This window comes from Cyanistes caeruleus, chromosome 1, assembly GCF_971803275.1.
Source record: "Cyanistes caeruleus chromosome 1, bCyaCae1.hap1.1, whole genome shotgun sequence".
Classification (NCBI taxonomy): Eukaryota; Metazoa; Chordata; class Aves; order Passeriformes; family Paridae; genus Cyanistes; species Cyanistes caeruleus.
The window spans coordinates 36,776,484-36,794,181 of NC_141701.1; the positions used below are offsets into that span (position 1 = coordinate 36,776,484).

Consider the following 17,698-nt stretch of genomic DNA (forward strand, 5'->3'; position numbering starts at 1 on the left):
TACTGTATTGAATGTTGAAAGATGGTTGTGATTATCAATAAATTTATCAGATGCAGGACCAAAGGTGATTCAAGAATGAAAACATTGTTTGTGTTAGCATGTTAAGTTAGGTCCATTTTAAAATTACTTTAAACGTGCCTTTGTACTTCTTAGATGACTATTTGTGTAGTGTATTTTTGTATTGTCTTTCCTCTATTCTGAATTCTCCACAAGTCTGTTCATTTTCTTTGCCCTTCAGAAACAGTGTATGACATGAATTTTTTACCTTCTCTGGCATTGAAACACTGGGTTTAGGCTTCTGTTCCTTGTAATTTGTGTCTTTCTGCACACTGTGTATCTTCAAAGGAAAATTTCAATCTCTAGACAAGCTTTATGATATTGTTGTTTACTTACATCTTTTAAAGCAATGCCTTCTTCAGCTTCAGTCAAGCATTGGATAGATACTTTTTGCATACCTGATGGTAGAAATTTTACTTAAGTTTACTTTTCTTTAGTTTTTCTTTAGTTGGTTTCTTCAAATTTAAACCTCTGCTGAGCACACAAACCTGTAAAGTTAAACAAATGAACAAAGCAACAAACCCCCCAGCATTGTTACTAATTGCTTGAGCAGAGGACAAAATGGAATATACCAAACTAGTTAAAGTTATCAGAAGTACATTAGGATGTTATAGTTTGCTATTTCAAATTCATTCTCTATAAAAATCGGCTTATCATAATTTTATTTTTGCCTACTTTTATCTGAAGGCATAAGCAAGTCTTTGGGAGGATGTGTGTTCATTTGTTTAATCTCTTCATAGTTTATACAAAACTCATGTAATCAACTGAATTAGTTTGCAGTGGTGTGAATGTGAGAGTCACTCCAAAGAATCTCCAGCACTCTGAATGGCTACAGAGCTACAGTTTGCGTGTTAATTATAATTTGTGACTAAGATGATACTTGGTATAGTTATAATCCTAATTTTTCCTCTGTCTATTATGTAGTTTGTAGAAGCTGGATATCCTTTTCTTGACAGTCACATACAGGCAGAAACATTCTGCTGCTTTGTTCCATCTCTGTTTTATGCAGCCTGATATAGCCGGGAGTTCTGCCAGTACATGAAAGTGTTTCTATTATAAGCTTGTCTTATCATGCATTTAAACCTTGTACTTCAAATGTGACCTTAAAAGGTCACAGATCAAAATTTATTTTTATTATTTTTAAAAAGTTGCTTAGAAATAGGAATTTCTCATTTAAATTTGAGAATATTTTTTCAGTATGAAAGAAATTTAAATTTTTACATTTTGTGACACTGAGAAAATTCTGAACATAAAAATGTATTTTTTCTAATAACTAGTATGGTATATTATTAACTGAACTTTCCTGTAGGTTACTGTGCTTGTTTGCATTTAAAATTTAATACAAAATAAAAAATGAGCACCATAATGCAGATTGAAAGTATTTCATTGATACAGAAACTAGAAGACTGGATTTTCTCTTGAAGAATTTGTCTTCCAGAATTAAGTCATTGTTGTAAAGGAAACTGAATAGTAAGCCTACTTTGTGAATATTGAGTGCAAAGCTCCTTTTATTTATGAGAAATTTGTTAGTACATGTGCTGTATTTGAAGGCTTATTACTTTCTGGGATTTTTTTTTTTTCTGGGTCAGACTGCCATAACAACATAATTGGTTTCTCCAGTACAGAAGAAGTCACTGCAGTTTGGTGTTTATGATAGGGATTCATATGTTTTTTTCTCTTCCATTCTTTAGCTATTACAGCACTAGTATTTTGTATTGGAGTTGTGGTATGTACAGTGGTTTAATGTTATCCACTTCCATAAACTTTAGTTTTCACTCCAAATTTCAAGATTGAATTTCATTTTAATGGTAAATATCTTTTAAGTTTAAATTAATTTAATTAACGGTTTGAGAAATGCTTCTACCAGCATGAGTTTATTTTGTATTTCAAATAATGGTTTAGTAGCTGATAAATTAATAATTTTCTGTACTATTTGCCATACCGAAATAGTAGAACTAAAATTTATTATTTTATTTCTTGTTTCTATAAGGTGTGATAGAATCAGTTCTTTTTTATTTGTTGGAATCAAAGTGGGTTTCATCACCCCCTCCAGTCAACCAACCCCAAGTAATTATGCAGTATTGTAGCATTTATTAAAAAATTATCTGTGGTGGAATTACGAACTTGTTGAAGCTAATCTGCCATTATCTTGCAGATTTTGTTTTTTTCGTAGATGTTTCTGAGGTTCTGTTTACAAAATTCCTCCTGATAATGGGAAGAGAGGCTTCGTACTCTGCTCCTTTGGGGGCTGGTGTTTGCAGTACTTTGCTTCCCAGTTTTTGTTTACTTCACTCTGATTGTCCTCAGAAGGGTGTTATTCTTAGGGGGAGTGCTACACATCTGACCCTGCTTTAAATCAGTACAGCAAAACAGTGGCTTTAGTGGTATTTCCAAAAAAGTGGCATGTATAGGGGTGCCAGTGTCTGTCGTAACAGTGACTTTGGAGCCAAGCTGTTTCTTTTGTACTCCTGTCCCTTTTAACAAGCAGCAATATCCTGAGAAATTCTTCTTAAATGGTTGCAGTAGTTAGTACAGTTTTGGAACTGCAAACAGAGAAAACAATCCCTTTATTGTTTTTGTGCATTTAGTTCAGAGTAGTCCAGCTATGCAGAAAATGGCAAAACTCCATCCTCATGTATCTACAGTCAAACAGTAATAAGTAAAAAATAATTTCCTCTGGTTCACCTACAGTAGAAAAATATATTTGCAGGCAGTCATGCTGAGATTGCACATTCAAAAAATCTGTAGTGAGATAATGGGTGTTAAAAGAATGCTTTTTCACAGTTCAGCTGTTCAGGATGTTTCATGCTCTTCCCTATTTTTCTCGTGTTCTGTTGTAGCACTTTCAAAAAGTAAAGGTTGGCTTGTGCTCATTTTCATAAAAAGAGGTGTTTAAAGGAGAAGAAAAGCTCTGTCTTGTTAAACGCATGTAGGGAAGTTCTGTACCCTACTGCTTGTGGTAACTATTGAACAGACAAATGTTTTGACTCCTTGGTTCACTTGGATTTAAATTGTCATGTTAAGACTCCTCTTGAAATAAAGTAGCTATATCTTGTGAGTCCCTGCTTTAGTAGGGTATGGCTGCTCTGCTTTTGTTACCATTTTCAGATACTTGTGATGCTTTTGTGAGCTTATCAGTTTTACTTTGAAAAGAAGTTCTTGGTTATGGGGGTGAATAAAGGTGAAAAATAGAGTATTAATCAGTTGGTGGTTTTTTTGTACTCTTTCTTAGAAAAAAAGATAAACATGAAATCCTGTGTTTTTTTCCTTTAACTCAGGTTGTAGTGCTGTCTGAGGGTTTTTTTGGTTTTGTTCTTGAGTTTATTATTTTGGATAATTTTTGCAAAGAAAGGGTTTAGGCTTTTTTGTTTGGTGCTTTTTTGACAAAGTCTGTAAGACACATTCTTCCAATTTCTGTGGCTCCCTGTGGAGTGCTAGTATTTTCAAAGAAAATATGCTGCTGTACTCCATTTTATAAAGGTAGTTGCCCAAAAGTCTTATTCTTGACTTAATGCAAGAACAGGAGCATCTATATGATTCTGTATGTATGTACAAAAATGGCTTCTAAAGCCTGAGGGAACAGTGTGTTGGATTATTTCTATTATTGGGGGTTGTTTGTTTTTTTGGGGGTTTTGTTTTTGTTTTTGTCTTTTTTCCCCATTTTTTTTTATATGAGATTCTGACAGACTAGAATGACACAAGTTATAATTCCGTATTTATAAATTAGATTGTATTTTCAGGATTTTTAGATTCAAGTTTCCATTCTTATATTGAGATTTCGTACTTCAATAAATATCCTTACTTTAGTATATGTCTTTACATCTTGTATGATCCAGATTTTGAAAACAAATTAGAATAACTGAGTGCTGTGCATAAAGTTGTTTATAAAATTTAATTTTTATAGAACTAAGCCATGGAAGAAGTTGGAGAGGGATATTTATAATACCTTGATTGCCTCCTGGATTCAATCTGTCATTTTTAAACCTTTGGGCTATCCAGTGAAAAGTTAAAGAGAATGGCTGGTCACTCAAGTAGAGGTTCTGGACATCCAGGTACAAGGATGTGGAATATTATGGACTTGGAAGTTTCTTCAGAATTATCATTGATAATTTCACTATGTGCTGTAAGAAAAACATGTTGAAATGTGTTAAATGTCTCTGCCAATAATCTTCTCTATCTTGAATGTTTCATTAACCTGCATCTAATATTGCTTTATAATCTGCATGTGCAACATGTTCACTTAATTTTATGTTTCAACAATCTGTCTTCACCTTTAGCTCACTTTTCTGCTTGTCTTTTCAACACAAATGAAGGTTTGTTCTGGTTAGAAGTGGGGGAAATTCCTTCCTCTGCAGCTTTAAATCGTACCAGTAATTGTTTGTTGTTGCCTGGTCATTCTGTTCTGCTTTTCCTAGAATGGAAAATTTGAAATGTTACTTAGTAACAACTGTAAAACAGTGATTTTAACTTAAAAAAAAACCCCAAAAAATCTAGGCAAGACCTCCCACAAAACAGGAGGGAAAAAAGCATTAGCCATGGCTTATTTGTACTTTACAAGTACCATTTAGATCAGTTGATCTTGTAACATAAAATAGTAACTATTAGTTCCTAATATTAGGGACTTCAGCAGCGATGATCTCACTCTTTGCTGTTCTGTCCTTCTCTGCTTTGGCTCTTTACCCTGCTTTAGATTTTCTGTATAACAAACCTTATGCCTTGTATTGGCTACCTATTCATTATTATCTGGTGTTCTGTATATTCTCGGGTGTGGAAATTATTCCCGAGGATCAAGTACATCATATAGAAAATCTATCATAGAAAAAAAATGATCGAGAAACATGTTAAAATCCCAAACAGGCAAACAAACTGCAAAACAACACCCCCTGCCCCCAGCAATTAGAATCCTCACTTCTAAACAAAATCAAAATTCTGCATGGATAAGAATGTTATCCTTAACAGTGTGTCTATGATGAATTTGTTGATATACTCTTTGCTTTTAAATGTTATTTTCGGCCATCAGTTCCAAGCTCTCAAATTTGAACATGATGGTTTAAAAAGTAAAGAAAACAAATTAAGTGATTTAAAAATAGTAGAAGATTACTGATAAAAAATTGTCTAAAGGTGATTGCTGTGGCAGAAAACCTGACTATAAATGGGTTTAGTTTTAGGCCTAGGAAGAAGGGAAAGCAAAGCTACTGCTGTTTTTTCTCTTTTTTTTTTTTTTAGTAAGATTCTGGCATAATATTTTGCATGTTTATTGCCCAAATTATAGTCTGTATTGGAAAGATTCAACTTAACAGCCTTCTATTTCCTAGTTAGCATTCCTGTAAAGACTTCTGTCTGTGACAAGAGATGTCTTTCACAGATCCTCCTTTTACAGTTTCCTCTTTCCACCTAACTGCTGTCTCTTTTTTCCCCTTCCCTCTCTCTCTCTCTTTCCTCTATTCTGTATAGGCCTGACCAAAGATGGCAGTAATGAAAATATTGATTCCCTTGAGGAAGTCCTTAATATTTTAGCAGAGGAAAGCTCTGATTGGTTTTATGGCTTTCTCTCATTTCTCTATGATGTATTGACTCCTTTTGAAATACTAGAAGAAGAAGAGAGCGAAGCTGCAGATGATGTTGATGGTACGTCACAGAATGAAGGGGTTCAGGGAAAAAAGACTTGTGTTATTTTGGATTTACAGAACCAGTGACTGAGAGACTAATTTGATTGGCTTTCGAAAATGTCCATGAAATTATCAGTCTTAATATATCACGAATTTATGGCATTGAAGGGAACCTCCCAAATGGACGCTAAAGATTGAACTAAAGTTAGACATGCAATGCTGTTTCAGTAGTTGAAAACCTTTCAATAATTTTTCCATTTTTGTGACAGGATGACAAGTATTACACAGGTGTGTAAATATGTAGAATAAAACATGTTTCTGTGGTTGTGTAGTTGGTTTCTGTATGTGCTTCAATTTGTGCATTCTGTGCACAAAACTTACAAAGCTTAAGTGTAATAATCTCTACTGTTAACACTATAACATTCGTCCTTCTAGCAAACATTAACTGAAGCATTTTGTAACAGCCTTGATTATAAAGTATTCTAGCATGACTGCATTTTGTAAACACATATTTTTATGTTAATCCTTAATATAGACATGACAATGATAATTCTCTTGTGAAATATAATTTTAATAAATAACTTATTTTGTGATTCACTGATTTCTCAGGTAGGTTCTTTTTACTTGTACAAAGAAAAGCACTTAATTTATAAGTGCTTGAAAATTCTACAGAAACATTTATTTCTAAATTAGCTGACATCTTGTATTCAGAAGCTACTCTGTCATATGGTTTATTCCCACTGATTTGTCTGTTTTCAAACTAGATCTTCAGTCATTTCTTTAATATGACAATCACATCACAAGGGCTGCTCTAAATTTCTTTTAGTTTTTAAGGTGGGCCTTCTATGGAAGTGGGAAACTGTGATTCTGTATTTCTAATGTAATACTAAAGATATTAAAGATTAATTGGAAATTAGAATTTAATGTCTTCTATTCCTTGAGAAATTGAAGTATTTAATGTAGTTTTGCAAATTTCAATCATTTTCTTGTGAAACTGTTTTATGACAGTTGTTCCAAAAATACTTTCCATGTATGTGAATTCTGTCTGCTATCATGAAATTACTGGTATAGAAAGGGCAGTTTATAATTGTGTCCTGCTGTTTGTATCAGGTATCAAAAGCTGAAACTGAGCTCCTTTTAAAACACGAATACTGTACTCAAACAAATTACTATTAAAATTGTATCAAATTGTTTTTTGTAATGCCTGCTTTGCTTAAGCTTGTATTGGTTTCCTATATGAAGTTGATATCTAAGTTTAAACACTAGTTGTTGCAGGCTGAAATTTTAACTTCTTTTTAAAATAAATAAAATTTCACTTACTTTGACATGCCATTTTTAAAGCAATTTAACATGCCTGTTTGAAAAAACTTAAAACAGATCATCCAATTCAGGGTACAATATAATCTTTTACAAGTAATGAAAATGTGCTAGTGTTAAGCAAGTGATAGGTGATGGGCTAATATCGCTGCTCAAGATTTATGAATTAAATAGAGCCATAAGAGCATTGGTCGCATTTTTTTCCAAATATTTGGGGATTAGGATATAAGAAAGCTAACAACATATAAATGTACTGGATTTTAAAACAAGTGTAAGGCAAAGAAAACAAATAAACCACTAAACATTATCAAAATAAGTGCTAGTAGATCTGGAATATTACTGAGCAGTTTGTTAGAAGTGCAAGAAACTTGCAGTGTTTGAGATGTAGGAAATAAGTAAGTTTGGGTTGTTTTGTTTTGTTTGAGAATTATTTTTATCTTAATTTTAGAGGTAGATTTGAATTAGAAATAAGAGTTTCATCACTGTTTTGGGATATTAATTAGTTTAATGTGGGCTGCAGATATGAAATGCAGGCCAGCAGAGTTCTGATTTGATATCGTGCAACTTCCTTGTTGGTTTATTACGTGTGTATGCATCTGCGCAAAAACAGCTGTAGCGGGAATTAAAAATTTGTCAGGGGAGAAGGTGTGAAGGATGGGTACAAAGACCTAGTGTAAATAACTCATACAGTCATTAATTTTTCTTTTTAAAGAGTATTTAAAGTGTGGGTTGAAAGCCATGGCTTTTTGCCTTCTATTATTTTAGAATAATTAATTTAGAAAGCAAGGCTGCTGCTTTCTCCTGCAGTTTCTGGTCTGAGAATTTAAAATAGGAGAAATTAGTAGCAAACCATTTTTTTTAATGTGGAAAGTATATTGTTTAAGTCATAGGAACTTGCTGGGTTTTATACCTAGGAAGGAATGAACTTTACTGATTTTATATTAAATTGGATATGCGGTTTTCATTAGATACCCTCATATTCCTTACCGTTAATTTATATTAAATTTTTTGGAGTGCCATAAAAAATGTCTGTAACTAAAACTGTAGTCTTCCAGTTTGTCCAGCATTTTTAGAAATCTGTGGAATGTTTTATTTCGTCATTTGTTGGTAAATGTTTGATATTTTAATTGCCAGTCTTCAAACAAAATACTGCATTAACCTTCGTAGCAAAGCTTTTGCTTGCTTCCGTGTGATACTAATGAAAATAAATTGATACAAGGGAAAAAACCCTTAATACCCATACCTAATACCATAGCCATCTGAAATGACTGAAAACTTTTGGAAGCTTTGAACCCTGGATTTCTGTGACCACCTTCAGCAGTATTTAAGTTGAAAGTAAAAGGGTGTTATATGGCAGAGAGAAATCACAATGCTCATGATGTGTAGAATAATTTTGAATTGAAGAGAATGAAGAGTATGTTGTTTGCATAGCTGTCAAAATACTCATTGCAAAAATTTTTTGCTAGTATTTCCCCCCTGCTTCCTTTAAAATTTTTTCATTATTAGATAGTCTCAATTGACTGGCTGTAGAAGAAATCAAATTTTCATAACATTTATGGGTATATTGCATTTAGATGGCCACATGGAAGAATATATTGAAGCATTAGAAAGATTTTAATTTAATTTCATGGTCAGATGGGAGAGGTAAAACCGATCTGTATTGTAATTTGAATGCTGGGGAAAGGTGTTGTGTACAGATCAGTCATTTTGGAGAGATGTTTTAGTATATTCCATTAGGTTTTCATCACAGAAGCAGCTATCATAATGATGTCACAGTAGCATGAAATACATTGTCTTTCTTATGGTCAGTTAGGATGTATGTCTCAAGATAAGGCTAATAAAGGCAAGAATTGTTTGTTGGTTTCTTTTATCTGCTTGTACAGGTCACAGCATTAGGTCTGTGAGTTCAGGAAACAAAAATGCTTTCTACCACATGTATCTGATCTGGATTTTTCTCTGACATTAGGCAGTTAAATAAGCAAGAGATATTGAAGCAACATATGGAGAATATATTGAAGTTTGGTGTTTTGTTGTTTGGGGTTTTTTTATGCTAGTTGTATGAATTAAAACTTTTGCACTTGGAGAGTTAAAGTCTTTGGTAAGACGAGTCTCTGAGCTCAGTTTAAGGTAAGTGGGTGTTAGCTTTGTCAATAAACTAATTTTGTTTAGCAGATGACCTTGTATATCTAGTATAGCATATTATAAATGCACAATCATTGTAATAATTATATGCAGGGAGATATACAAACAATCATAATTTTTTCTAGATTTGAAGTTCTTTTGGAAAAGGAAAATAAAAAGGAGAGGAAAAAAAATTAATGATGAAATTGCAGAGGGGTAGCGAGTGCTGTCTGTCGGCTGCTTAGAGCTAACCTGGCCCACATGGTTTCTGTGGAAAATGCAAAATAGCCTCTCATTTTTTCATGTCTAAATGGATAAACTGCCTTAATTAGCTGACATTTGTTTCGCGGTGCTGCAGGTTAAAAGTGTTTATACAGGTAGAGATTGTGGAGAAATTGACTTAAAGGAATTTTTTCATTGGGCGAAATCTTTTGTATAGCAACATTAAAGTTTTCAGGATTATTAAGTGAATAAAATAGTATTTGCACATGCCAGGTTGCTCAATGTAGTGTTAAATATAAAAATGTTATTTCTCTACATCTGGAAAACTGCTCAAAAATTGAGAGCTTTTTACCAATTATATTTGTTTTGCAGTGCTTATCTTTCTAAATAAAAATGGTATTTAGATATTTTTCTTCTGATGCTTAAGTTATAAATCTGTGCTCTCACTTGGGGGTTGTTTCTGGAGAATATTCTTTAAGGTTTTTGTGGGGAAATGTAGAGGAAATGACTGGACTTTGTTAGGAATAAGAATGCTTTGTAATATTCCTGAGCTTCAAAGGATCAGTTAAGATAGCAAGTTGACCACCTTTAAGCACTACAGGAAAATAATCACTTTGAGAGGAGTATTTAATTTAATTTATTTTAATTTAATTTATAGAATGACTATTTAAAGCAGTTATTTAAAAAATATTGTAAACCTATCAACCTATGTTAATTTGGAACTCAACTTTTTAATCACTTAACTCCAATATTAGCCATTTATGACATTCCATTATACCCACGTTTGAGGTTATAAATTGTATATTTTCTTCGTGCATTGCCAGCATTGGACATTTATAATGTGGGATTGAATGGAGAAAAGAAGGAACTTTAAAACTAGCTCAAAACAAGTGTGAAACCACTTGAATTGGACTTTAGAATAATAGTCCACAAGTTCAACTAAATGATTTATAGAATTCTGGACATTTGTTTGTGTGCTATAAGAGCCTGAGTCTTTGCCATGAATTCCCTTAGATGCCAGATTTTGCCACATGCCCTGGACATTGCTATCTTAAAAAGCCATGTGATTTGCACCCATCTTGCTTCAGCCTAATTGGGGATGACAAAGTAAAAGTAAAATTTCCCTGTGTAGGGATTTCTCCTTGTAGGGATCATGGCCAGGTAGAAATCAATATGAAGCAGGATTTCAGTCTTGTGCTTATTGCATAATACTAATGTTTTAAAATATATGATTTTACATATTTGTGAACAGGTCTGTTAGTAATATGTTAAAGTTAACATGATTTATGTAATTATGTTATGAATTGTTAATTTGCTGAGAACTTTAGTGCTATTCATTGCATAAGGGCAGATGGAAACAAAATTACTGCTTGTCTGAATATTTAACAAGTGAAATAACAGTAATCAGTGAACAATGTGTATTGTAATCTTTCAACATAGTGCATATTTGTTTATTTAAAAATAATTTGAAATATCTGTATGATAATTTTTGTGTATACTGATACTTGTAAAATTTTACAGTTTTCCTTGTCAATACATGTGTTTAAGAGTATCTCAAAATATCAGTCATGTTTAATTTTAATATGAAAAGAGGGCAGGAGCTGAAATGTAAATATAGCTTTGTGCAACCTTTCTCAGTACTTTTTATTGTTTATGTTTTCATTGATTATGTAAATTAAAGTTGGAGTGTATTTTTTCCTTTTATATGAAAAAAATGTTAACTTTTCCTTCCATGCATTACTTAGAAATAGTAAGACTGAATAATGATTTTAGTCAAGTTAGAGCTCTGGACTTCATCAGTGGTGGTAAACTATGAGGGAAGAGCTTGAAAAGACTCATATCCCAGGTATGAGTTGGTAAGGAAATTAATCTAAAGCGTGTATTTTTACTTGACTAACCCTTTTTAAAACAATTTTGGCCAATGTCAATGCTTGATATGTTGAAAATGTGTAATATAGAAGCTAGATGCAAGGCGACTACAATGACTTTGATGGCTACATTCTTTAAATATTTTTTTAGTATAGGCTATCAGAGTATTGTTTGGGTTTTTTTTCAGATTAACAGTTGATATATGACACAGTTTAGGTAGATATTGTTTTCTGGAAACCTAAGCTCATAGTGCAGATGTTCAATGTAGGTGTTCTGTATGTCCGAATGAGAAGCCTGGTGTTGAGACATAGGAATATCTCTTCTCATTTAGTAAGATTATGTATGAGTTTAAAAATACATAGTTACTGTATATTTTCAGCTTTCCTTTACTTTCTAGCAACCGATATTATTTTTGTGGTTAAAATTGCTGTGTTTGTGGAATTTAAGTCTTAATCCACAGCATCATGATAATCCAGCCTCTTTCAATGGTATTAAAAAGATGAAGCTAAATATTTTTTATATTTTTAGAAAAGCTTTTGCCTTTTTGCCTCTTGTGGTACTAGCTAAATAAAGTAATATCAAGAGGCTGACTGGTCTCAGTTTGTTAGCTACAATGGGAAAAGAAGACAGCACCTGATTTTGGAGAGTAAGGTTTATTTTTTTAAATAAAAATCCTAACAGTCTTAAGTAGTCTGAAGTAATGCAGTAAGTGTTTTAACTCTAAGAAAATGGTAACTGCTTTTGGATCGGAATACCTTTGCCAAAACATTTATTTTCCTTTGGATAAAGAAACGTATATTGTAATTTACTGTAAGAAAACAATTTATATACTCCGCAATACCTGTTTACTTGAAGGCCTTTTGAGTTAATATATTCGTAAAATATTCATAAAATTTTATAGAAACATAAATTAGTGTGCTTGAGAGGGAACTGACAAATACTTTGCAGAGAAGTCAGAGGGGGTGTTGGTTATATTTATGTGGCAGCACTTGTCTGGAGAGAACTGAGCAATCTCCAAGATGCTTCACAGTTAGAATGCATCTGGTAATGTGATACTTTTCTTTGATTACTTTGCCTTTCATATCAGTACCTGTGATGGTCCTGCAACTGAAGTTGTTTATTCTTAGTAAGTTAATGCTTAGTATTTTTCCATAGCATTGTAGTGTGCTGTGTAAAGTGAACTTTTTACATAGCATGGCAGGTTGGGAAATTTCATGTCAAGTTTATTAAACATCACAAATATCTTCATAACCTATTTCCATTTTGCAACTGATTAGGTGAGGAGCCAGGAGGGGTAGCCAAGAAAAAACCTAAACTCAAAGGTATTTTTAATGTTCTTTTTCATGCAGAACTTTATGCAGATAATGATGTATGAAATGCATGTGCATTACAAAGACCAACTGTGGGTTTTGTTTACTAATACTAGTTATATGTTGGCTAAATATTTTCTAATGGTGCAGCAAACTATTGTTCTTGCAATTTTTCAGTATTTCTTTTTACTACTGATGGAAATTTTGTGGCAATGTGAGAGCTTTCCTAACTAGAGATTATATTTCATTTGTGTGGCTATTTTTTACAACAGATGTCTTGTTTGGATTGTAAGTAGTTTATGATAACCTGATATTCTGCATGTTTTTAAGTAAGATTTTGCTCTGTGTGAAACCCTCTTCATTATCTTCCATGAATTCTTGATTCTATTACTATATTGTAATTGAACTTGAGTACCTTAATTTTTCTAAGGCTGTACTTTAATAGTTCCATCTATTTTTTTTTTTTTGCTGTGGGAGTTGATATTTAGGCTGAGTTCAATAACTTCCCCTTTAATATTATTTGCAGGATTGATTGCAATATTTTCTAAAAAGCACAGCATGGGATAGCTTGCAACCAAATTATACCATATATGTATTTATAATTACATTGCTGTATGAACAAGTCATAGTGTTAAAGACAAAAAACGCTAATTAACCTCAGCAAACACCAAAGCACCAGATGTACTTCAGGTGCTGAGCTTTTTATATCTGCATGGTTGCCTCTCATGGCAGCATGAGGCTATGGAAACAGTCTCTATGTTACATTAATGACAGACTGTAAAGTGCTTTTTCCTAGCTGTATATGAAAAATTTATGCTTTTCACCATGCAAACCTTCATGAGAAAAAAAAGTGTATTTGCTAAGGAAAGCTTGCTGCTCATTTCAGTGTGACTTTTCTCAAGATTTTGCATCAAGCTGAAATTGCTTAGCATTTGTTCTACATTGTGCTTGGTATAACTTCGTTGCAAACAGCACATTTCCCATAATGTAATAAATGTCACTTAGCAATTCTTTCCTGAGTTTTGGATTATTTTTCAATGTTTGATATGAGAATAAAGAAATGGCATGTTTCAAATGTTTTATGTCAAAAAACATTTGGGAGGAAATATGATGTCATTCCTTTTAGACTGAGCTATGTAATTGAATTGTTCACAGAAATGGCTAGAGGCAGACCTGTTTTTTTGCCTCAACAGACTGCAGTTTCTCTCAAAAGTCTGAATAAAAATGGAGTTGTGTATATGTAAAAGTCATTATCACTTTCTTAATTATGTGGGAGTATTAATTTCAAAATTAAATGCAAATATTGCATACAGATTAATGGGAAAATCTCTGAATTTTATTGACCTAAAAATTCCTTTAAAATTTGGAGAATTCTACTGGTGCTGACAAATATTTTCAAAACTATGGCAAAATGGAAGTAAATATTGAAGATTAAACATACTGAACATAAATTTCAAGGATTCTGTTCTGATTGTTCTTACGGCGTATAATCTGTATACTTCGTTACAGCCAAATGTGAGTTGAAGTAGAGAAAAGAGGTACAAGAGACACAACTCCAAAAGTAAAACAAAGAAAAAAATATTACTGATAACTGAAAAGCAAAGTTGTAAGAACCAATTTAAAATTACTGCTTTGATTTCACTGAGTTTAGTCTAGCTCAGTTAACTTTTTTTGGACATGATGTAATTCATCAGGACCCTGCTGTTTCTTCTTACTTGTCCTTCTCAATACGTACTTCAGTTACTTTTTTTTAAGTGTCTGAACTAAATATGAGGAAAACATTGTAGTATAAATTTGTGTAATAACATTTACAACTGTTATGCTATTGTCAAAAGTTCAAAATTTATTGTGATTTTCACAGTCACAGGGAAAAGTGGTTTTAGCATTCTGCAGAAGTTAGCAGTAAGATAATAGAGGCATGGTTTTCTCTAGATTAACGCTTCATTTGGATGCAGCTGCAGTACAAGCCAAGATTATTTGCTGGCTGCATGGTGTGAGATGTTCCTAAAAGTCAAAACTAATTTGTTTAAATTGCTTAAAGCTTAGGAGTTAATTATACAAGTTTAAATCTAACAAACATTAAATAAGAATTTGATCAAAGCTTTTACATGGTTGTTCATAAGATGTTTTTTGGCCTAAGAATGGTTCTCTTATTGAACATTTCCTCTTTTTTAAATTAAAAACTAAAAAGAAGCTATTAAAGAATCACTCAAGAAATTAAGGGAGAAGCAGGAATCAAAGAAGAAGGAAAATGAAGAAGACAAAAAGAAAACCAGGAAAGGAAAAGATGCTACTGATCGAAAGGACAAGAAAGCTGTTGATACGAATAAATTAAAGAAAGATTCTGACAAGGCTAAAAAAGACAGAGGAAAGGAAAAAGGCACAGACAAAAGTATAAAGTCCAAGGAGACTGCAAAAAAGTCAGCCAGTGAAAAGGATGGCACTGTTCAGGTGGGAAAAGACAAAGAAACAAAAAAGCTGGTTAAAAGCCAATCCAAGGAAGACAAGAAAGAAAAGAAATAAACAAGAGTTCCTGTTCTGCTAATGAGGAACAGATCTCAAAAATGTAAAATTAAGCATTTTTATATGAATGTGGTAAATATGGCAATAAGAAAATAACATTTGGTGGAAATAAGTATGAACAAAAGCTATATATAATATTTTTTTAAAAACTGTTCAGTGTTTACTGGTATTATAAACGTAAAGCAGAAGCATCGTGGTGAAACTTAAATATGTACATATGTTAATATGCCTGGCTACCAATGTGTATTGGAAACATTCAAATGTCAAATTGATGCCAGTTACTTCAAGTCTACTCTAAATATGGGTTTGGATTTTTGTGATTGGTTTTCTTCCTTCCTTCTTTACTTGTGTTTGCTTAATATGGAGATGAAACTCTAATTTTCTATATGAAATGCAAGTTTAAAAGCAAAACTAACAGGCTTATCTGGACACATGTAGTGGAAACTCATAAAATAGAAATATTTCACAGAAACAACCAAGAGGAGCATTAATGGACTGTAGTGTCATAGGAACTAAACAAATAAGCGTAACTTATTCTCTGCCAAAATTTTTCTCTAAGGAAACTTTTTTTCCTTAGAAAACTATTTTGTATACAAATAGTCAAAGCAACTTGAGTGTTGCACTTTATCATGAGACACCAGGGTATACTCAATGAAAATGGTCCTGCAATTTTGTCTTTTGATCTCATGACAATATGTTTCTGGTTTTCTTCCATTCCCTATTTATTTAATTATTTTATTTCTCTATATTTGTATTGGAAAGCTTGATTCATTATCACTATTTTTAACCGTGCCCTGATTTTTTTCCAAGTTTGCCAACCTTTTGGTAATGAATACTGCTGAAAATTAGGCCACCTATTTCATCATTGATAAGTATTGTTGTATTGCAATTGCATTTAAGATGTGGTATGCTAGTACTACTCTATTCTGGTTGAACTTGTTTAGAGAACAGCTTATATATTTTTGCAGCTATTATCTTCAACACTTTCAAGTGCTTGATGTTTCTATAGGCAAAATCTTATGTTAGCTTGTTTTTACAGCTTCTGTATTTTTAGCATCAAGGAAGGATTTATCCAGCAGTCTCATTAGAATAAGCAAAGTTGCAAAACATTTCTGCAGAGATAATAGAGAGATTTGAGAATATTATTGAATCTATGGTTGCTTTCAAGTTTATTTAGAAATGAATATTTTCCAAGTAAATTTGAAAGCAAGTATATTGCATGGAATTGCACAATATAATTACGCAAGATTCAGAAAAAAAATTGATGGAAGTTTAAGATTGATTCTTGATAAAGTGCAGCATTAGTTTCAAGAAAGCAATACTAAGGAGTGAAATTCAGAATGAGTGTATATATGCATGTGGATGGTAATTTAAGACTGAAATCCTGAAGGTTATTCCTGCTTGTGGTTTTGCTAAAATTTTGTGTATAACAGTTGACAATACACTTACCTCAGCCGTTCCATACATATGTCTGCATCATGCTTTGATCCCTAGAGTTATGTGATAATAAGGTTAAAGATGATTTGTCTTTTTTTCTAGAGAAAGTTAAATATTCAAATCGTTATGAAAAATATTTCAAATTAAAGCTGTAGAAAACAGTACAGTATCCTAAGATTCTGGTTGTGATCATTACCAGAGATGATCTATTCTGAGGTATTTTCTAAATATTTATAAATTCATGAAGAGGAAGAGACGTGCATTGTGAGTGTTACAGTGCCTAGCAAAAAATATGAAAGAATGACGATCTAATAAATGCACTTCCATAATGAATATTCTGTGTTAGGTTTTGGTGGTGATAGATATATTTATTCAACTTTGCTTTGGTAAGTGCTAAAATGCATATTTTACCAGAGAAGCATTCAAATCACACCTCTCAAGGATGGTGGCACAATGGTATAGTGCACATCACTTTTTATTTTCTGCCATAATGCGACAGAACTTGTAACTGTGTGGGAGTGAAATTTGAAATGAGCTGTATCTATGACCCAAAGTTTATGGGGTTCTGGAAAGGTTGGGTTGTTTTATTTTTTTCCTTTCCAAAGAAAATTCTATTTGAGCAGCACTCCAGGCTATGCAGAAAGCCACAAAATAAAGTATTTTTGTCCCAGAGATCTGTTGTGTTGTTGTATATCTCTGTGAAATATTATTGTCATTAAACTTAATGCAACAAGTTACCACATAAGCTCAAAAACTGTGCCTGACTAGTAAAAGCTAAATGTGATTTTAATAAAGAGAATAGAGAAAATAGTATCTTACAAGAAGTAAATGATTTAGTATATTACATACTTGACAAGATTGAATAGAAATCAGTGTTAAACATGATAGATGTGTATAAAAAGCTTGAAGGTGAGGTAGAGAAATGTGCAAGTGAAGCAAAGACGCATTCTTGTTGGTTCCTTCTTTCCTGTTAAATACCCATAGCATTCGTTGGGTGTGGAATATTGGCTGTCTTTTGAAATGCTTTGAATTCATTTATTGTTCATGACACAGAGTATGTGGTTGTCTGGAAGTGAACATGTGGGTTATTGAGGACTCTAAGACTTATTTAAAGCAGTGTTGTGTAAAGGAACTGAACTGTTTGTGAAAGCAAGGTGGCTGATGGATTCTGAAGTGTGAGAGTGGTTAATGTGACTTACTGGCTTTGTCTCCATCCTAACATGATTGTAGAAG

General features: G+C 32.6%; 1 protein-coding gene across 12 annotated transcripts in view; it reads left to right on the top strand.

Annotated features, from left to right (window-relative positions):
* The window catches only part of ASPH (aspartate beta-hydroxylase), a 112,972-nt gene that overhangs the window by 19,383 nt on the left and 75,891 nt on the right, over nt 1-17,698 (top strand). For 2 of the 12 annotated variants that reach the window (XM_086887074.1, XM_086887086.1), the window contains exon 5: nt 5,512-5,875. The exons of the other annotated variants lie outside the window; for them this stretch is intronic. In XM_086887074.1, coding sequence (XP_086743200.1) covers nt 5,512-5,753 — 242 coding nt within the window. In that variant the 3' untranslated portion in view covers nt 5,754-5,875. Of the gene's footprint in view, nt 1-5,511; nt 5,876-17,698 lie in introns of those variants that run through there. 12 annotated transcript variants of the gene reach the window in all.